Source organism: Balaenoptera acutorostrata, chromosome 6 (assembly GCF_949987535.1).
Source record: "Balaenoptera acutorostrata chromosome 6, mBalAcu1.1, whole genome shotgun sequence".
NCBI classification, from domain to species: domain Eukaryota; kingdom Metazoa; phylum Chordata; class Mammalia; order Artiodactyla; family Balaenopteridae; genus Balaenoptera; species Balaenoptera acutorostrata.
This window is the reverse complement of record NC_080069.1, coordinates 30622756-30646294: the sequence shown is the minus strand read 5'-3', so window position 1 is coordinate 30646294 and position 23539 is coordinate 30622756. Positions and strand designations below refer to the sequence as shown.

The 23539-nt window shown below is 36.5% G+C and overlaps 1 protein-coding gene across 2 annotated transcripts in view; it reads right to left on the bottom strand.

Moving 5' to 3' along the window:
• Positions 1–23539, bottom strand: part of MFSD14B (major facilitator superfamily domain containing 14B) — a 463050-nt gene that overhangs the window by 417569 nt on the left and 21942 nt on the right. For both annotated transcript variants that reach the window (XM_057548333.1, XM_057548335.1), the window contains one exon: positions 13165–13260. In XM_057548333.1, the coding sequence (XP_057404316.1) occupies positions 13165–13260 (96 nt within the window). Of the gene's footprint in view, positions 1–13164; positions 13261–23539 lie in introns of those variants that run through there.

The following is a 23539-nucleotide window of genomic DNA, read 5'->3' as shown; positions in this document are numbered from 1 at the left end:
TCCATCCAAAAAACAACAAAATACACATTTTTCTCAAGTGCTCATGGAACATTCTCCAGGATAGATCATATCTTGGGTCACAAATCAAGCCTTGCTAAATTTAAGAAAATTGAGATCGTATCAAGTATCTTTTCTGACCACAACGCTATGAGACTAGATATCAATTACAGGAAAAGATATGTAAAAAATACAAACAAATGGAAGATAAACAATACACTACTTAATAACGAAGTGATCACTGAAGAAATCAAAAAATACCTAGAAACAAATGACAATGGAGACACGACGACCCAAAACCTATGGGATGCAGCAAAAGCAGTTCTAATGGGAAGTTGACAGCAATACAATCCTACCTTAAGAAACAGGAAACATCTCAAATGAACAACCTAACCTTGCACCTAAAGCAATTAGAGAAAGAAGAACAACAACAACAACAAAAAAACCCCAAGTTAGCAGAAGGAAAGAAATCATAAAGATCAGATCAGAAATAAATGAAAAAGAAATGAAGGAAACGATAGCAAAGATCAATAAAACAAAAAGCTGGTTCTTTGAGAAGATAAACAAAATTGATAAACCATTAGCCAGACGCATCAAGAGAAAAAGGGAGAAGACTCAAAGCAGTAGAATTAGAAATGAAAAAGGAGAAGTAACAACTGACACTGCAAAAATACAAAGGATCATGAGAGATTACTACAAGCAACTCTATGCCAATAAAATGGACAACCTGGAAGAAATGGACAAATTCTTAGAAATGCACAACCTGCCGAGACCGAACCAGGAAGAAATAGAAAATATGAACAGACCAATCACAGGCACTGAAATTGAAACTGTGATTAAAAATCTTCCAACAAACATAAGCCCAGGACCCGATGGCTTCACAGGCAAATTTTATCAAACATTTAGAGAAGAGTTAACGCCTATCCTTCTCAAATTCTTCCAAAATATAGCATAGGGAGGAACACTCCCAAACTCATTCTACGAGGCCACCATCACCCTGATACCAAAACCAGACAAAGATGTCACAAAGAAAGAAAACTACAGGTCAATATCAGTGATGAACATAGATGCAAAATCCTCAGCAAAATACTAGCAAACAGAACCCAACAGCACATTAAAAGGATCATACACCATGATCAAGTGGGGTTTATTTCAGGAATGCAAGGAATCCTCAATATACGCAAATCAATCGACGTGATACACCATACTAACAAATTGAAGGAGAAAAACCATATGATCATCTCAATAGATGCAGAGAAAGCTTTTGACAAAATTCAACACCCATTTACGATAAAAACCCTGCAGAAAGTAGCCATAGAGGGAACTTTTCTCAACATAATAAAGGCCATATATGACAAACCCACAGCCAACATCGTCCTCAATGGTGAAAAACTGAAACCATTTCCACTAAGATCAGGAACAAGACAAGTTTGCCCACTCTCACCACTATTATTCAACATAACTTTGGAAGTTTTAGCCACAGCAATCAGAGAAGAAAAAGAAATCCAAATCAGAAAAGAAGAAGTAAACCTGTCACTGATTGCAGATGACATGATACTATACAGAGAGAATCCTAAAGATGCTACCAGAAAACTACAAGAGCTAATCAATGAATTTGGTAAAGTAGCAGGATACAAAATTAATGCACAGAAATCTCTGGCATTCTTATACACTAGTGATGAAAAATCTGAAAGTGAAATTAAGAAAACACTCCCATTTACCATTGCAACAAAAAGAATAAAATATCTAGGAATAAACCTACCTAAGGAGACAAAAGACCTGTATGCAGAAAATTATAAGACACTGCTGAAAGAAATTAAAGATGATACAAATAGATGGAGAGATAGACCATGTTCTTGGATTGGAAGAATCAACATTGTGAAAATGACTCTACTACCCATAGCAATCTACAGATTCAATGCAATCCCTATCAAACTACCACTGGCATTTTTCACAGAACTAGAACAAAAAATTTCACAATTTGTATGGAGACACAAAAGACCCCGAATAGCCAAAGCAATCTTGAGAACGAAAAATGGAGCTGGAGGAATCAGGCTCCCTGTCTTCAGACTATATTACAAAGCTACAGTAATCAAGACAGTTTGGTACTGGCAGAAAAACAGAAATATAGATCAATGGAACAGGATAGAAAGCCCAGAGATAAACCCATGCACATATGGTCACTTTATCTTCGATAAAGGAGGCAAGCATACACAGTGGAGAAAAGACAGCCTCTTCAATAAGTGGTGCTGGGAAAATTGGACAGGTATATGTAAAAGTATGAAATTAGAACACTCCCTGACACCATACCCAAAAATAAACTCAAAATGGAATAAAGACCTAAGTGTAAGGCCAGACACTATCAAACTCTTAGAGGAAAACATAGGCAGAACACTCTATGACATAAATCACAGCAAGATCCTTTTTGACCCAGCCCCTAGAGAAATGGAAATAAAAACGCAAATAAACAAATGGGACCTAATGAAACTTAAAAGCTTTTGCACAGCAAAGGAAACCATAAACAAGACCAAAAGACAACCCTCAGAATGGGAGAAAATATTTGCAAATGAAGCAACTGACAAAGGATTAATCTCCAAGATTTACAAGCAGCTCATGCAGCTCAATAACAAAAAAACAAACAACCCAATCCAAAAATGGGCAGAAGACCTAAATAGACATTTCTCCAAAGAAGATATACAGATGGCCAACAGACACATGAAAGAATGCTCAACATCATTAATCATTAGAGAAATGCAAATCAAAACTACAATGAGATATCATCTCACACTGGTCAGAATGGCCATCATCAAAAAATCTACAAACAATAAATGTGGGAGAGGGTGTGGAGAAAAGGGAACCCTCTTGCACTGTTGGTGGGAATGTAAATTGATACAGCCACTATGGAGAACAGTATGGAGGTTCCTTAAAAAACTAAAAATAGAACTACCATACGACCCAGCAATCCCACTACTGGGCATATACCCTGAGAAAACCATACTTCAAAAAGAGTCATGTACCACAATGTTCATTGCAGCTCTATTTACAATAGCCAGGACATGGAAGCAACCTAAGTGTCCATCATCGGATGAATGGATAAAGATGTGGCACATATATACAATGGAATATTACTCAGCCATAAAAAGAAATGAAATGGAGGTATTTGTAATGAGGTGGATGGAGTTAGAGTCTGTCATACAGAGTGAAGTAAGTCAGAAAGAGAAAAACAAATACAGTATGCTAACACATATATATGGAATCTAAGGAAAATAAAAAAGGTCATGAAGAACCTAGTGGCAAGACGGGAATAAAGACACAGACCTACTAGAGAATGGACTTGAGGATATGGGGAGGGGGAGGGGTGAGATGTGACAGGGTGAGAGAGTGTCATGGACACATATACACTCCCAAATGTAAAACAGATAGCTAGTGGGAAGCAGCCGCATAGCACAGGGAGATCAGCTCAGTGCTTTGTGACCATCTAGAGGGGTGGGATAGGGAGGGTGGGAGGGAGGGAGATGCAAGAGGGAAGAGATATGGGAACATATGTATACGTGTAACTGATTCACTTTGTTATAAAGCAGAAACTAGCACACCATTGTAAAGCAATTATACTCCAATAAAGATGTTTAAAAAAAAAACAACACTTCAGTGATTATATAAAAGGCATCAAACATAATTAACTCAAAATAGTTAACATATATAAAACACTATTCCAACCACAAAATATATGCTCTCTTCAGATCACATGGAACATTTATCAGAATTAACCATATGCTAGAATATAAAGCAAACTTCAACAAATTTCAAAGAACCGAAAAGAATTCATCACAGTATGTTCTCTAATAACGCAAGCTAGAAGAATCCCAAACGTTTAGAAATTAGACAATACACTTCCAATAATCCGTGATTCAAAGTTATAAGAAGTATTAGAAAAAAGAATGAACTAAATGATAATAAAGATACAATAATTTAAACCTCATGAATTATATGTATATCAATATTAATGCTTGAAAGGAATTTAGTTTTAAATACATATAACTGAAAACCAAACGAGGGCTGAAATCAATGTTCTAAGCTTCTTTACAGAGAAGCTAGGAAAAGAACAGCAAATCCAATCCAAAGAAATAAGGAAATGATGTAATGTTTTAAAAAAGAGAAATCAATGAAATAAAATCCAAACATTCAATAATGGAAATCAACAAAGCCAAAAATAACTTCTTTGAAAGCTTAGTAAAAGTGATAAACTATTAACAAGATTAACCAAGGGGAAAAAAGCACAAATTACTAATAACAAGAATGAAGATTACGTACAGCAAAGGAAACCATCAACAAAATGAAAAGGCAACCTACTAACTGGGAGAAAATATGTGCAAATCATGTAACTATAATAGGTTAATATCCAAAATATATAAGTAACTCATACAACTCAATAGCAAAAAACAGAACAGTTTGATCAAAAAATGGGCAGAAGATGTGAACAGACATTTTTCCAAAGAAGACATACTGATGGCCAACAGGTACATGAAAGATGCTTAATATCACTAATCACCAGGGAAATGCAAATCAAAACCACAATGAGATATATCACCTAACACCTGTTAGAATGGCTATTATCAAAAAGACAAGAAATAACAAGTGTTGGCGAGGATGTGGGAAAAGGGGAACCCTTGTGCACTGTTGGTGAGAATGTAAATTGGTGCAGCAACTACTGGAGGACAGTATGGAGGTTCCTCAAAAAATTAAAAATAGGACTACCATATGACCCAGCAATTCCACTTCTGGGTATTTATCTGAAGAAAACAAAAACACTAATTTGAAAAGATTTATGCACCTCTGTGTTCATCACGTCATTATTTACAGTAGGCAAGATATGGAAGCAACTGAAATGCTCATCAATGGATGAAGAAGATGTGCTGTGTATGTATGTGTGTATATATACACATATATATATATGAACATTAATTACTCGGCTATAAAAAAAGAATGGAATCTTGCCATTGGTGACAACATGGAAGGAACTTGAGGGCATTATGCTAAGTGAAATAAGTCAGACAGAGAAAGACAAATACTGTATAATTTCACTTATATGTAGAATCTAAAAAAACAAAAACAAAAAACCAAGCTCATAGATTTGTGGCTGCCAGAGGCAAGGGGGTAGGGAGTAGGCAAATTAATGAAGGGGGTCAAAAGGTACAAACTTCCAATTATAAAATAAATAAATCATGGACCTAGAGACCGTCATACAGAGTAAAGTAAGTCGGAAAGAGAAAGACAAATATCGTATGATATTGCTTATAGGTGGAATCTAGAAAAATGGCACAGATGGACTTACTTGAAAAGCAGAAACAGATGTAGAGAACAAATGTATGGATACCAAGGGGGGAGGGGGGATGAACTGGGAGGTTGGAATTGACATATATACATTACTATGTATAAAATGGATAACTAATGAGAACCTACTGTATAGCACAGGGAACTCTACTCCGTGCTCTGTGGTGACCTAAATGGGAAGGAAATCCAAAAAAGAGGGGATATATGTATCCATTGAGCTGATTCACTTTGCTGTACAGCAGAAACTAATGCAACATTGTAAAGCAACTATACTCTGATAAAAATAATAAAAAAAGACAAAAAACCCCCAAACAAATAAGTCATAGAGATGTAGTGTACAGCATACCGATTTTAGTTAATAATACTGTATTGCATATTTGAAAAGTGCTAAGCAGGTATATCTTAAAATTAAGTTCTCATCACACACAAAATTTGTAACTATGTATGGTGATGGAAGTTGACTAGATTTACTGCGGTGATCATTTTGCAATATATACAAACATCAAATCATTATGTTGTAAACCTGAAACTAACGTTATACGTCAATTAGACCTCAATTTAAAAAAAAGGAAAGAAGATATTATGAACTTTTTGCCAATAAACTAGACTCTTATACATTTAGTGAAAAAATTCTTTGAAAAACACAACTTACCAAAACAGACACTAGAAAAAATACATAATCTGGATAGTCACATCTCATTAAAAAAATTAAATGTTATTAAAAATCTTTGCTAAAATAAACAAAAGAACAAAAAGCTTCAGCCTCTACCAAATTCTTCCAAACATTTAAAGAAGAAATATCAGCAATCTCACTCAAACTTTCCCAGAGAATGAGAGGAGACCCTTTCCAAATTAATTTTTATAAGACCAACAAAACCTTAATACTAAAACATGAGGACATTACAAGAAAAGAAAATTACACTCCAATCTCTATTGTGTCCATTGTTGCAAAGACACGAACAAAATACTAGTAAATCATATCCAGTGATATTTTTTTAAATTATATATTTCTCATAACTGAGTGGAATTTACTACAAGAATACAAGGGTGGCTTAATATTCAAAAATCAATATAACTGACCACATTACCAGAATAAAGGGGAAAATCTAATTATCTGGTTATATGCAGAAACTTCATCTGATAAAAGTTAACACCCATTCATTTTAACAGTAAGCAAAACAGGAACAGAAGGGAACTTCCTTTCTCTGATAACGAGTGTCTATAAAAACCATCTACAGCAAACATCATACTCAGTGGTGAATTTTAGAATTTCATGTCATTTATGAGATAAGGAAACCTGCTATGACTGCTTCTATTCAACCTTACACTGGATGTCATAATCAATACAACAAAGAAAGAAAAAGAAATAAAAAGGATTGGAATGAGTTAAAAACTGTCATTATTCACAAAAGATATGAATGTGTAGAAAACCTATAGATAAACTATAAGGATTAATAAGTGAATCTAGCAAAATTACTAAACACAAGGTCAGGACACAAAAACAAATTGTTTTATGTACCAGCAACAAACAATTAGAAAATTAACCTTTAAAACTACATTATTTACTATAGCATCAAAACCCAAATACCTAGGAATAAATCTCGTGAAAAATTCATGCACTGAGAAATGTAAAACATTATTCAGAGAAAGTTTTAAAGACTGAATAAAAGGAGAATATACCATGTAGATCAGAAGACTCAATAGTGTAAAGATGTCAGTTCTCCCTCAATTAATCTGTAGTAATGCAATAACAATCAAAATTCCCAGCAAGTTATTTTGTGAATATTGAAGAGCTGACTACAAAATGTATATGGATATAGAAAAGGCCTACAATAGCCAAGGCAATCTTGAGGAAGAAGAACCAAGCTATGAAAGTTATATAAGATATCAAGATATTGCTATGGAAATCAACACAGCATAGTATCCACACAGGATACATACACAAATAGAATACAAAACCTAGAAACAAATCCATATGAATATGACTGCCTGCTTTATGACAAAGTTGACACATACAGTGGGGAAAGAAAGATTTTTTAAATAAATGATGCTGGTTCAACTATATATTAATATGAACCAAAATGAATCTTGACCACTATAAAATACAGTGATATTTTTCTAGATGTATGGTAGATCTGTGTGTGTAAAATAAACCAATAAAGCTCTGGGGAAGAAGAAAGTTCCTTTATCAAGATTTTAAGAAAGCAACCAAACATAAGAAAAACATCAGTTAACTGAACTATGTAAAGATTATGAACTACTCTTCATAAAAAGACACTATTAAGAGAGTGAAAAGGCAATCCAAGGAGGGAAAAAAAATATTATCAGATATTCACAGGGCAAATAAATATACATAAAGGGGGTTAACTTCATTGATCATTAGGAAGATGCAAATTAAGGCCACACTGTACCCATCAGAATGACTAAAATGAAATACCAACTGTGGGTGAAGATGTAGAGCCTGGCTTGTTGGAGGGTAAATTGATTCAACCACTCTGGAAAACTTTTGGCAGTATATACCTAAATTGAACAAAACCCTGCAATTTTACTCCTAGGTATTACAAGAAACAAGAAAAAATGTATACACCTTAACTGATAAGACATATACAAGAAATATCACAAAAGCAGTATTTGTAATAGGCAAACACAGTAAACCCAAATGTCCATCAACAATAGAATGGATTTCAGAGATTTGCTAAAAGGATTCACAGGACTCAGAAACTGTTATACTCACAGTTACAATTATAGCAAAAGGATCTAGCTCAGAACTGCAAACTCACTATTCTTGCCTGAAGTTCAGTAGCTTAATAAATAAATGCTTCTCAGTTTGTTGTGTGCCTTTGAATTCCAGAGGACTGAAATGGTTGTTTTTGACTGTTTTGTCCAGCTTTATTAGGACAGAATTTGTTGACCTCCTGTCATATCAAAAGTCAAAATTCTGACAGTAATTTTTGGGGAGGGAAAAAAAAAATGAACTTTGCCTCCAAGACCTGTGAAACATTATGAAGTATAATGAGAGTCCCAAAAGAGAAGGAAAGGGGAGCAAAAATATTAAAAAAATAATGGCCAAAAACTTCTCAAATTTGATAAAAATTATTAATCTACAGACCCTGGAAGCCAAACAAACCCCAAGTAAAAGTAACACAAAAAGGGAATACCCTGGCAGTCCAGTGGTTAGGACCCTGAGCATTCATTGCCGAGGGCGCAAGTTCAATCCCTGGTCAGGGAACTAAGATCCCACAAGCTGCGGGGCATGGCCAAAAAAAATGTAACACAAAAAGATCCACACCTAGACACATTATAGCATAGTCAAACTGTTGAAAGACAAAGAGAAAATCTCTAAAGCAGCAAGAAAAAGGAAATGAATTACCACTTACAGCAGGGACTGACAGACTTATTCCATAAAGGAACATACAGTACATAGTAAATATTTCAGGTAAGACTGTCTGTGTTGCAACTACTCAACTCTGCCATTGTAGAACAAAAGCTGTCACATTCAATGGGAATTGTCATGGTCCAACAAAATTTTACATTTGAATTTCATATAATTTTCATGTGTCACCAAATACCTTCTTTTGATATTTTCCAACCTTTTAAAAATATAAAAAACATTCTTAGTACACAGACCACATAAAAACAGGCAGTAGGCCAGATTAGGCCTGTGGGCCATAGTTTGCAGACCCCCTGACATCAACAGAACAGCAATACTTATTAACAGCTGACTTCCTATCAGATACAATGGATGCCAGACAATATAATGATATATTAAAATGCTGAAAAATCTATGAAAAAACCAGAATGCACACTAAATATTTTATATACCAAATTTTAAGCCGAAGAGACCCACCAACAGTTTCCTTGTATTTCCATGTCAACTCTTCTTATAACTGTATTAATTAGATAAGTTGGAAATCAGCATTGTTTTTTTTTTAAGCATTCACAAGTTTATAGATATAAAAGCACGCTACAGATTACAACATACAACACACAAAAATAGGACAGAAATAAATGCCAAACAAAGGTCATTGCGTCTAATTAGCTAATACTCATGATACCATAACGGTCAGCTTGGCAAAAGAAGGCAAAGATTTAACATACTGTCATCATATATTATAGATACCTTTAGTGAATGCTACTTAGTTTAATAATTATATGACACACAAGAGGGTAGGTTCTGGGTACTTTGGTCAAAACACCATTAGGAACCTGTCAAAACCATAAAAATGAGCCTGGAAAATCTTACGAATCCAGAAAGCGAACAGTGTCCATGTGACTATAGTTAGAACTTACTTCCTTTTCATGTGCAGAGCAAATCATGCCTCAAAGTGCCTGTGTATTATGCCCCAAATGCCTGACAAACAGCCCTATCCATTCCATACACCTCAACTCCCAAGAGGAAACACTGATTAAAGCAAAGGAAGCAGAAGCGCTGGACTGTGGAGCAAATAAGGGGCTGATGAGATAGAATACATGTTTGTTAAATGAAAACATATTTTGAGAGTAAGTAAGAAGGGATAGGAAAACTGAATGCGGCAGGGAAGTGTTTAAAGAGAATTCTTTGGATTATTAGATCACCATACAGAGAGAAGATGGTGTACTAGGGAATACTGAGTCCTTGAATCTCTATCAGGATTCCAGGAAGGTGAGCTTACAAAAGAAAATCTGCAAATTGCAAAACTAAAATTCTTCACTCACAAGAGCTAATATTAAGGTATATCTTTATTGAAATAAGTGTTCTATTTAAATATACCTGAAGACTTTTAATTAAACTTAATCAGATTACTTCATTTATATTAAAATGAGATCAGGCCCTCTAAAAGGATGCACATTTTGACTAGAGGGTAGAATGTCAGGCAGGGATGTAAGACAAGAGAAAGGTCATGTTTATGTACGAAGAACTAATAGTACTACTAGAAGGTTAAGGTCACTGTGTACGGCCAACTTTGCGGTTTTGCTTCAGTGTATTAGGGGTGGAGACCTTTCTGATGGTGTTTAATTAGCAAACTAAAGTTGTACTCTATGACATGGCCACAGGAGACAGGCAACAAATCTCAGAGAAAATGACTAAGAAGAAGTAAATTGTTCTACACTACTTCAAACAGAGGGTCCTAATGAATGCTAGGATGCAGAGGTAGTCAGACTGGACGATATATGAATATGTATGTACTGTTTTGTATCTCCAAATCCTCATCTCAAGACTGTATTTTCTTGCCTTGGAAACAGGACAGAGTGCTGCCCACTAGCTACAGCAAGGGGGGAAAAAAAAGAGATCTTTCTTTTCAAAAGGAATGAACCAGTCCCCCCATGTCAAAAAAGAAACAGAGTTAACAAACTGTGGTGTAAAATCTGGGGGAGATAGGAAAGTAAAGGACATTTAGCTTAATTTAGCAACACCAAGGGCTTAGAGAATGAGAATAAGCACATCTACTAACTCAACAACACTTCTTCTATGACACTGTAGAGTGACGCTAGTAACTCTGTACTCCTCACATAAATTTCTTTTTAACCAAATCTTTGCAAGAAGCAAAACTGCTCAGAAACTGCAAAGAGGCAGCAAAGCAGCATTTAAGCTGGCTTCTAAGACTGCACTGCAGGGTCTAACAGGGACACAGAAACCCTAAGAAAATTATCTGCTTTGGGCAGTAAGAAGGAAGAAGGTGCATTAATTAGTCCATTAACTTATTAATCAGATTTAAAAGGGATCTGATAATCTGGTCTAGGGTCAAAAAGGCCCAAGGATTTTAACCATCTGGAAGGAGGTTTTAGAATTTCTCACATGGTATCAAAAACACTAAAGCAGGGGCTTCCCTGGTGGCGCAGTGGTTGAGAATCTGCCTGCCAGTACAGGGGGACACGGGTTCGAGCCCTGGTCTGGGAAGATCCCACATGCCGCGGAGCAGCTGGGCCCGTGAGCCACAATTACTGAGCCTGCGCGTCTGGAGCCTGTGCTCCGCAACAAGAGAGGCCGCGATAGTGAGAGGCCCGCGCACCGTGATGAAGAGTGGCCCCCGCTTGCCACAACTGGAGAAAGCCCTCGCACAGAAACTAAGACCCAACACAGCCATAAATAAATAAATAAATAAATAAATAAATTTTAAAAAAAACAAAAAACACTAAAGCATTCTTCATTTCCATTTGAATTCTTCCCAAATGAAGAATGATTACAGGATTACTTCTACATTGAGCAATTATAGGCAACGGGCTGCATCAGAAAAATACTATTTTGAAACTCTTAACTTTGTAAGCTAAAGAAACTGTGGGGAAAAAAATCAGAGAACTAGGGCCAAAAATTAAAAATTAATTTAAAATTATTATTATAACAGTTTATTAAAATGAGCAGCCTGATGTGTCTATATTTACACTAAAAATATGTCTTGGAGAAGCAATAACTTGACAACACATTATGTGTGTGCCCGCAACACAAACATTTGTTCAAAGAAAATACACGTTGAGCATCAACTGTGTCCCAGGCAGCCCTAGGCACTAGAGACTGTGATTCACACAGCATGCAGGATTTCATGAAACTTAAAGTGGAGACCACTTATCTCCCATTAACTAATAACCAGTTACCTCCTGCAGTAATGCATTATGAAGAAAAAGGAAATGCAATGAAAAAGAATAAAATAGAGGATTAAAAACACGGGCAGTTTTTTAACTTGTTCCATCCAAAATGTAATTTTAAATGTGTCAAAAGAATTAAAAACTCTAAAAAGGGTATAGCAAAGTCACATGTAAGGCTAATAGTCATCCTCTAAAGTTCTCTATTTTCTAAGCCTAATTTGGGAACAAAGTTTATCTGAACCCAAAGGGATTCTCTGGTAAGGCAAAATGGTGATTGGGAAGGGTTAACCAACGATTTTTAAAAAACAATTTAAGACAACTGAACTGTATGGCCAATTAAAAAATACCTTTATTAAAACTTAAGTGTTGGGCTTCCCTGGTGGTGCAGTGGTTGAGAATCTGCCTGCCAATGCAGGGGACACGGGTTCGAGCTCTGGTCTGGGAAGATCCCACATGCCGCGGAGCAACTAGGCCCGTGAGCCACAATTACTGAGCCTGCGCGTCTGGAGCCGGTGCTCCGCAACAAGAGAGGCCGCGATAGTGAGAGGCCCGCGCACCGCGATGAAGAGTGGCCCCCACTTGCCGCAACTAGAGAAAGCCCTTGCACAGAAACGAAGACCCAACACAGCCAAAAATAAAATAAATAAATAATACAAATAAAGGAATTCCTTTAAAAAAAAAAAAAAAAAAAACTTAAGTGTTAAGTAGTTACTAGGCACCTAAAATCTGCACCCCAATCTTTTCTTCAGCATCTCCCTTCCCTCTAACCACACTATATATCAAACATCCAAGTTCTTACTAAGAAATTCAATGGTTTCTACAAAGAAATGGCTGTAGGTCAGCTATCAAAAACAGAAATCGGGACATTCTTACATTCATCACTGTCATTGTTACACAGTACTTACCAATCTCCTATTACTATGTTCTTAAGTCAAAGGTCATTACACCCACACAAAGTAAGTTACAAACTTCAACAAAGCTTTGCAATAATTTCTTAAAGACTTCTTAAAGATTTTCCTAAATATACAGACTGTAGTTCATTCACAACACTCCCAAGATTCTGGGAGTGGCCCTGCTACCCAGGAATATTTAATAAACAGGTATTTTGTTGCAGGTGGTTCACAGTCTACACAGTGGAAACAACCCAACGGTAAACAGTCTTAAATTATTGTCAAGAGCTACTCTCAAACACATACCTAGACATATAGCTCTGGGGACATATGCTTAACAATGTCTCTGCTCTCATAAACAAGGACCTAGTTCAGCAATACTTACAGTTAACACTGGAGTTGTCAATAGGCCCCATGCAAAGAATTCAAGGAAGATGACAATAGCAGCATGGTGTACACTTGGTCGGCCAAAGCCTTGTAGCTAAAAAAGGAAGGAAATTATTATGAAAAATACTAAACGGCTATAAGAAACTCATTATCCTAAAATGGTATCTAACATACACACACACACACACACACACACACACACACACACACACACAAACTGTATAAAATAAACTTAGGACCTACCTGTATTATTTAAGATAAAACTTAATTCTGTGGTATCCCTGATTTCTTCATCTTCCCTAATCATGGAAGGTGCCATTGATGAGACTTTCTACTTGTCCCATCAATGCAAATCACTGGAACTTTGGTAGGAAATCAACTGCGTCTTCAAGAGACTGGAGTTCCAGGACCTGAATATTCTGTCTGAACACACGAATTATGTGTTCCTTAGCAATTTGGCCTCTCTAAGCCTGAAGTTTCCCTTGCTACATGAGAGAGGTAGGCAGGGGGTCATATGCTCAAGCGCTTCAGGGGCAGCATAGATGACTTAAAATGATAGGAGGTGGGGGAAGAACAATAAAGACTAGGTCAAATCTGAAAACACACTTTGATACCTCAAGGTGTCAAAATCCAGCTTTCTGTTTCTGTTTTGTTTGAAAACTGTGCCTATTCTGCTAGTTTTCTGCAGTTTATGACTTCTGGAGATAAAACCTAAAAGTCCACTCAATTTAATGTTCTTTGACTCTGTGCCAATGGTTATTACAAAATCAAGTGCTGTACTAGCATTTTGTAATAACTGGAAGTGATACTTACAAAAGACTTTGTAAAACCCCCATTATTCCTAAGCTGATATTTTTAAGACTTCAAAAGGTAAAAGCACATCTGCATGGTTTAATTAGAATCTAATCATGAGGAAATGATCAAATTCAGATTGTGAAACATTCTACAAGACAACTGGCCTGGTCTCGTTAAAAATGTCAATGTCATAAAAGACCAAAGTAAAGGTAGGAGACTTGTACAAATTAAAGGAAACAAGAGTCTTAAAAAACAAATGGGGGATCCTGAACTGGATCCTGGATAAAAAGGAGACAAGAGGAAAAAATTTGAATATGTACTACATATTAGATAATCATTTGGCATTGAGACAGGAAGGGGGCAGGGCACAACCTTTAAAAGAGTGACATGGCCTGAGGACACGATAAACTGGTTAGAACCAACTAGGTTCAAGATGGCGGACAAGTTGACTTCCACTAGACCTTGAGCCTCAGTATTCCCTCACTGTAACACATCGGCACACTAAATGACACACCCACAGGTGCCATAACAGTTCCAAGGCTGACCATAAAAGGTCAACAAGTGGGCAATGGTCCAATTCCTGGAAATCCCCACCCCTTCCCCAAAATAGCTGGAATACTCCTCCCACTCATTAGGCTATGAAATTACCCACCCCTATAAAAACTGACAACCCCGTACCCTGGTGCCTCTCTCACCTTCTGAGATGGCCCACACTCTGTCTATGGAGTGTGTTTCTCCCTGAATAAACTTTCTTTCACTTTACTATGGCTTGCTCTTGAATTCTTTCCTGTGCAAAGCCAAGAACCCACACTTGGTGGCTGTCCCAGGGACTCGCCTGAGATGGGAGGTGACGATCCTCTCACTCCCCACTATCTTTCCTGCAACAGCATTAATGTTACTGCAACTTGTCAAATGATTTGGCAAAAAAAAAAAAAAAAAAAAAAAGGTACATTTATACTTTCTAAAGCAAATGTCACAAAATTTAATTTTGTTAAATTGTTGAATTTAGATGAAGGGAATGACTATTCATTTTATTATTCTTTTAATTTTTTGTAGTTTTGAAAATTTTCAAAACAGGCCAAGAACAATTGTTATTAAAAATTCAAACTTGTAAATTTCTAGATTTTTGCAATGTCTAATAATAAGTAGTTTTAAATGCCACTAAATAAGACATTTGCAAAACAGAAAGCATTTTACAAAATTTAAAAGAAAAAGAACCAATTAAGCATCAAACGATTAAAAAAAAAAGATCTTCAATATAACCCAACCTTCAAACCATGTTTCAAAACAGGAGGGAAGGGGGTAGAGCACAACCTTTAAAAGAATGACATAGCCTTGGATACAGCATAAACTGGTTAGAACCAACTAGGTCCAAGATGGCAGAAGATTCGACTTCCACTAGACCTTGAACCTCAGTATACACTCACTGTAATACATTAGCATGCTAAATGACATACCCACAGGTGCCATGACAGTTCCAGGGCCAATCACAAAAGGCCAAAAAGTGGGTCGTGGCCCAATTCCTGGAAATCCCCGTCACTTTCCTGAAATAGCTGGAATAATCCTCCCACTCATTAGCCTATGAAATTACCCAGCCCGTAACAACTAACCACCCCATATTTCAGGGCCTCTTGCCTTCTGAGATGGCCCACACTCTGTCTGTGGAGTGTTTCTCCCTAGGCTGCTCTGACTTCCCGAGACAACTGCATTCTGTCTATGGAATGTGTATCTCTCTAAAGAAATCCACTTCTTACCTATCACTTTGTCTCTCACTGAATTCTTTCTGTGACAAGACATAAAGAACCTGAGCATCATTAAATCCTGAGACCAGGTGTGTGATCTCAATTAAAAGACAGTGGGTTCAAGTCTGGGTTCGAATCCCAGCCTGTGGGTTCAAATCCCATCTGAGCTGTGAGGTTTCAGTTTCATCAGTCCTTTATCAATAGAATAGTGAATGGAAATGGTAGCAACTCGTCAGCCTCACAGCCTCTGCCTGTGAGGAGACCTTCTGCATCAGTTGTTCCAGCCACTGGAGTCAGAAACTCTGCCATTGTTAATTGTGCCAATTACAGAATAGCTTTCCATCTTAGCTCCTTCACCTTCTGCAGGGCAGCCAGAGCAACCATTTAAATGTAAATCAGATGTTACTCCTCTGCTCCACCCTCCCTGGCTCCTACTGCACTTGGCCACACATCTAACACATCCAACTGGTCCTACACGCCCCTATTCCCTTGTTATGCTCTATTGTTTTCTAGAAGATGTCCAACAAACTTCATTCTGTTTATTGTCTACCTCCCCTGGAATGGGAATGTAAATGCCATGAAGGAAAAGGATTTTTTGTCTGTTTTGTTCAGAGATGTATCCCAAATAGCCCTTCTCTCTATATAACAAGCACTCGACAAAATACACATGATATAGAAGAAGGAGCTCTTCTGAGACTAATGTCTTTTCTCTGGTCTTTTAAACAGCAAAGCCCAGAATGTAGAAAAAAATGACCCATATTCCTCAAAGAAACGGTATGGGGGGGGGGGGGGGGCGGGGCGGGGAGGAACCATATACTACATTAGTATATAGATTAAAACAAATTTAAGAAATATTAACCAAAAGCAGTATGTGCGCTTTGGGTTTTGACTCAAACTAACTGGAAAAAAATTAAGTCAACTGTGAAATAAAATTCGTATTTTATGCCAAGACAAGAAAAATGTAAACATAAAAAATGTTCTCTACCATTTGCCCCCCCTCCACTGTGGATTGTGTATCTGCATTATGCATCAACCAAACCTTCCCCATCAGCAGAAATTTCCCCTCAACCATGAAGAACAACATTCTCCTAAGACAACTCCTTAAAGATAACATTTTTTTCTTGATAGGTGTCACATGGCACTCAGATCTGGATTATGTGAACTGTCAATGATATGTCATTTGACGGACAACCCTCTGTCTCAAAAAAGCTTAATATAACTGTGTCTTGACTTCTGATGGGCCAAACAGTTCTCAGAGTTTTCTGAGATGCTCTTTCCAGTTATAATCCTCAAATTTGGCTCAAAATTTTCCATTTCTTTCTTAGATCGACTGATTAATTTTTCATCAACACAGTCATGGAAATTTGAAAATGGAGTATTAAATGATACTCAAGACTTATACTCATTGTAATAATGGTACTGAAGTAAGACTTTTTAAAAAATCTTCACACCTTAGAGTCACATGTTAATGTATTAAATTTTGAAATAAGATATCTGTAATCTGTTTTAAAATCTACAGCATGAAAACAAAAGCAGACGTGGTGGCAAAAATAAATTTTAAAAAAGTAAATGGGTTATATGCATTTACTAATAATTTCCAAATTATCTGGGTGGAAATTCTGATAGTTACCCACCCCACACTGCAAGGAAACTGCTCTCAAACTGCGAGTGAATATGTCAACAAACAGCCTAACTATTCCTTTTAACTCATTCATTTTGTTTATCAAGCATCATGCACACAAGAATTAAAAACAAAACAAAACAAAAAAACCCTCTAAAAACCACTCACAGTAGGAAGCATAGGAGGGCCACCCTATTTCTCATTTGCAATTTCTGTGATTTAGTGCTTCTTTCCCAGGCAAGCTCTATTTATGGAGACCACTGGAAAAGAGATCCATGTGGCTGCAATGCTGATTAAATACAAAAACAGGTACACACTTTAGTCTGTGTGCATATATCATTATATAATTACGCTATTTTTAACACCTTGCAAAAATAGACAACCCACCTTTTGTTCAAACATTAAAAGCTTACATCTGTCAGTGAGAAATTGTTTAAATTAACAAACATCTCTTCTAAAATGCAAACACTTTCTTTCACCTCTACATAAACTACTTTAATTGAATTATCATTCATCCCTAGCAAATACCAATGTGGCATGACAGCCGGGCCCTGGTATGGTGGGAACTTTGTGTGGGCAACTGGATATGAGATGGTGACAAAAATAAATCTGCTTTCCTTCCAATTCTTCCTAAGCTCTTGGTGGCTAGTATGCTGATGAAAAAAGTGACACAGGCTTCTCCTTTAAATTATGAGCTAATTAGAAAGTATTTACCAAAGCTTAACTGATTATTTCCAGTTGAACATTATCTAGTGCAGCCTCTCTGGATCAGTTCAATGTCTCCCCTCTCCATTTTGCCTCTTTATAAATCAGTATGGAACATCTTGAGACGTTTAGAAGCAGACGATGAAAAGTGTGTGATGATGTTTTTACACACTCACATTACCATCTCTCCCACAGATGATGATTCTGCCTTGACTCCTCTTCACTGCCCCCTCCAAATCTTTCTTGACACTACACTCAGAGTGATCATTCTAAAATACAAATCTTATCCTATTACTCCTGTAGAAGACTGCAAAAAATGAGCTACAGATTCCTCCCATTCCTGTACACAAAACCTTTTTACAACATGACTGTGCTGTCAGTTCCATCAAAAGGTAGAGTCTATTTCTCCACTTCCCTAGATCTGGGGTGGCTTAACAACTTGATCTAACCAACAGATATCAGGTAAAGTAACAACACAGACTTCTGACGTAGGCCTTCTAGACCGCATGAAGAAATACCATCTAGGCATAAGAGAATGAGAGCATATGAGGCCCTCCAGACCAAACAGTGAATAGCCATTGCCAACTGCCTGATACAGGGGCAAGGCCAGTTGAGATCATCCAACTCCAATCAAGCCTGCAGATGACTAAAGAAGTATGAGTAACTCCAAAAAAATCCAGTGAAGAACCCCACACTGAGCCTAGCCCAAACTGCTAACCCAAAGAATACTTGTTTTAAGCCACTGAATTTCAGGGTAGTTCCTTATGTAGCAAATAGAAACTGATACAACTCCCCACCCCCTTGCCCTCATGATTAATTTTAAACTCTTAAGACTATTTTTGATGCTCTTTTGTAGCTCTCCAATATCATCCTTAGTCCAAACATAACTCAATGAAAAATGTGAGATTACCCTTCATCACAAACATCATTTTTTACTATTTTATTTAAAAGAGTAGATTGTGTAGTCACTATATGTGTTACAGACATTTGTGATTAGAAAGAGCAACCACAAATGTCTGAGAAATCATTTTTTGAACGCTAGACTACAAAAAAACAAAAAACAACACTTCACAGTATCAGTGGTGTTCGGAAGCAGGGGAACATGGGTGACAAATGACTTAAAATATAAGCATGTGAAACATGCTACAACATGAATGAACCTTGAGGACACTATGCTAAGTGAAATAAACCAGTCACAAAAAAAAACAAATACTTTTTGATTCCACTAATATGAGGTATCTAGAGTAGTAGAACACATAGAAACAAAAAGTACGGGACTTCCCTGGTGGCGCAGTGGTTAAGAAACCGCCTGTCAATGCAGGGGACACGGGTTCAAGCCCTCGTCCAGGAAGATCCCACATGCCGCGGAGCAACTAAGCCCGTGCGCCACCACTACTGAGCCTGAGCTCTAGAGCCCGTGCGCCACAACTACTGAAGCCCACGTGCCTAGAGCCCGTGCTCCACAATAAAAGAAGCCACCGCAATGAGAAGCCCGAGCCTGCGCACTGCAACGAAGAGTAGCCCCTGCTTGCTGCAACTAGAGAAAGCCCGCGTGCAGCAGTGAAGACCCAACGCAGCCAAAAAATAAATAAAATTTTTAAAAAACCCAAAAACAAAAACAAAAGGTAGAATGGTGGATGCCAAAGCCACAGGCCAGGGTAGAAGGAAAGAGGAAATTGTTGTTTAATGGGTATAAGTTTGTTTTGCAAGACGAAAACGTTCTGTTGATTAACAATGCAAATATACTTAATACTACTGAACTGTACACTTAAAATTTACCATCTTATCCATTTTTATATTATGTGTATTTTACCACAATTAAAGAAAAATGTATATATACATACATTTACATATATATGCATGTGGAATATTCAAAATCATGTAAGGGACCCCAAAAGAGCATTTGTAAATGGAAGGAAAGGAAGCCTGTGTGATTAAAGATGATGAGGCATCCATATGGATTAAGACCTATTTCTTTCAAACATAAACTTCAAATAGAAAGAGCCAAGAGCAGTTGTAGGTCTAGACTTGTCTTTGAGCTTCCTCTCACATGTAGGGTGCTCCAGGGTGCTAAATACAGGGAGTTTTTAACTTAGTGATGATTTTCCTAGCATGTTGAAATTTAGCTTATAGGTAAATAAAAGGCATGGTCCATAGCATTCTGTTTAAAAGACTGTATACTACCTGTCCTAAGAAACAGTAGGCACTGATTTTATTTTTTTAATATGAGGAATTAACATTATATTGCTTAAAAAGGAAAACAACTTCTAGTCTTAGCTCTCTTAATTAAGCCTACTGTGATTCTCTCCTAAGGAGACATGACTAGAGGTTTAACATCACTCTGGCTATAGTATAGAGGCTTGTAACTAGTCATCAAAACAAGCCAAAGGGGCTTCCCTGGTGGCACAGTGGTTGAGAATCTGCCTGCCAATGCAAGGGACACGGGTTCGAGCCCTGGTCTGGGAAGATCCCACATGCCGCGGAGCAACTAGGCCCGTGAGCCACAACTACTGAGCCTGCGCGTCTGGAGCCTGTGCTCCGCAACAAGAGAGGCTGCGATAGTGAGAGGCCCGCGCACAGCGATGAAGAGTGGCCCCCGCTTGCCACAACTAGAGAAAGCCCTCGCACAGAAATGAAGACCCAATGCAACCAAAAATAAATAATAAATAAATAAATAAGTATATATATTTAAAAAAAAAAAGAAAAAACAAGCCACAGTGCAAAACAAGTACTCCCTGGATTTCATTCAAAGTAGGATACAGCAACAAACCAATGAATCATTGCACATATACTCCTAAAAGTTAGCTGATGAGCTTAAATACAAAGAACCAAAATATCAAATACATGAAAGGCAGTATTAAGGGAACTACATACTTGAACTTAGCACTTCTCTTCCACCTAATTTTTTACACAACAGTAGAGACTAATGAGTTTATTATCTTTCTGCATTCCTTTTTATGGAGTATATACACTTAAAAACATTACAACTGTTACATGAACAAATGAAAGTCACAAAACCTTAAAGTAAGGGAATATACATGTTCTACTCTCCATAGGCAATCACAATGCTAGAAATCTGTCATATATTTTTATGCATGTACATTCACAGGTAAAAACATCCTTTTACATAAATGGTAACAGAATATACATATTACCTTTTTTTTTTTTTACCTTATTCTATCTCTTTCCATGTCACTGTATACGAATAGCTACATGGTATTCCATTGTATGAATATAGCATTATTTTAACCATTCCATATTGATAGATATCAATGGAGTTTCCACTTTTTCAATGTTGTTGCAATTAATAATTTTCATTTTAAAACTTTTTGAGATAATTTTAAACCTATAGAAAGTTGTAAAACCAGCAGAGTCCTTGTATACCCCTTACCAGCTTCCGCAAATGTTAACATCTTAAATAACTATGGTACAATTATTCAAACCTGGAAACTAACATTACTACACTACTTTAGCTAATCTACAAATCTTATTTGAATTCATTATTTTCCCCACTAATTTTTTCTTTTTCCTAGTTTAGGACCTAATCCAGGATTTCACACTGCATTTAGGTCTCATGCTTCCTTAGGCTTTTCCAATCTGAGATGATTCCTAAGATTTTTATTTTTTATTTTTCATGATCTTGACACTTTTGAGGAGTTCTGGTATATACTTCACCAGTTATTTTGTAGAATGTCCTTCAGTTTGAATTTGTCTAATGTTCTCTCATGATTAGGTGGGAGATATTCATTAAAATTTTTTATTGAGATATAATTCATATCCCACAAAATTCACCATTTTCAAATATACAATTCAGTGGTTTTTCATATATTCACAAAGTTCTAAAACCATCACCTAAAAGGAAATCTCATATCCCTTAGCAGTCACTCCCCATTTTCTCCTCACCCCATCCCCTGGTAACTGCTAATCTACCTTCTGTCTCTGTGGATTTGCCTATTCTAGAATCATATATAAATAGAATTCACAAACGGAATCATAAAACGTGTGGCTTATTGTGTCTTGCTGCTTCCATTCAGCACAATATTTTCAAAATTCATCCATGTTCATTTTTCAGTTCTATGGCCAAATAATATTCCATTGTGTAGATATACTGCATTTTGTTTATTCATTCATCAGTTTAATAGACACTTGAGTTTTTTCTACCTTTGGCTATTATGAATAGTGCTGCTATAAACACTGATGTACAAATTTTTGTAGAAACATAGATTTCCAATTCCCTTGGCTATAACCAAGGAATGGAATCGTTGGGACAATTAATATCCTTTCATATATACAAATGTACAGCATTCTAGGATAAATTCCTAGAAGTAGAATTGCAGCGCCAAAGGTTATACACAATTTAAATTATAATAAGAACCAATTATAATCAAAAAGCTGTACAAACTGTGGGTAAAAAAAATACACTTCAATTTACGTCAGCTAATCAACTAATATCTCTAACATATAAAATTCTTCTAAAAAAAATCAAGAAGAAAAAGACTAACAATGCAATAGTAAGATGGGCAAAAAGTTAAGCACAAACAGTTCACAGAATAAGGTATCAAATAGCCCTTCAACAACTTCATTCATAATAAGAAAAATGCAAAATTGAGCTTTACTCAGATAATTTCTCACTATCAGAATGGCAAAACTTCCAAAGTTTCACAATATTCTCTTACACTGCTAATGGGATGAAAAATGGTACAATGCGGCAACATCTAGCAAAATTACTTACATATTTATCCTCCAAAGCAACAATCTCACTTTAGGGATTTGTCCCAAAGACAAAACGGCAAAAATATAAGGTGTCATATGCACAAGGCTTTGGGAACACTTTGATAGTGCTTCCCCCTCCACAAGGGACTCGGTTCATTCAGTAAAGTACTGACAGAATAGACTACAGTAAATCCACACACTAGAGCATTATACAGTAATAAAAAGGAGATGTCTACATATTGCTTTGGAGCAATGATCAGAATATGTTGTTAAGTAAAAAAAAGCAAGGCACACAATACTGTGTAATGTACAGTACTTTTTAATCTAAGGGATGATCAAATAATATGAATACCTATGCACACACATATATTTGCTTATATTAAAAAACAAAACACAGGTGGAAAGAAAAATAAGCAACCAAAGAAAAGCAGTTACATACAGAAGGAAGGAAGGAGAGAAATGGAGGCCACAGAGATGGTAGCAAGATTTCATACCTTGTTTTATATATTTGACTTCGGAACCATGTAAATGCTTTACCTAATTCGAAAACAAAACTAAATCCAAATGAAATAAATCAACCTGTGTATCAATGTGTTGTTTAGTTGCATTAAAACACAGAATTTGAATGCACATCCTTAGAGGGTATATTCTAAGGGTCAAAAAAATCTTGAACTGTTTTAAAATAATCATGTTGGTATTAATAACATTGTTTTTACTTCCTGAAACTTTCAAATGTAACTAGTAGAATACAGTAAATAAGGTACTATGCTATTGTCTGCAGGAACCAAGATTTTCAC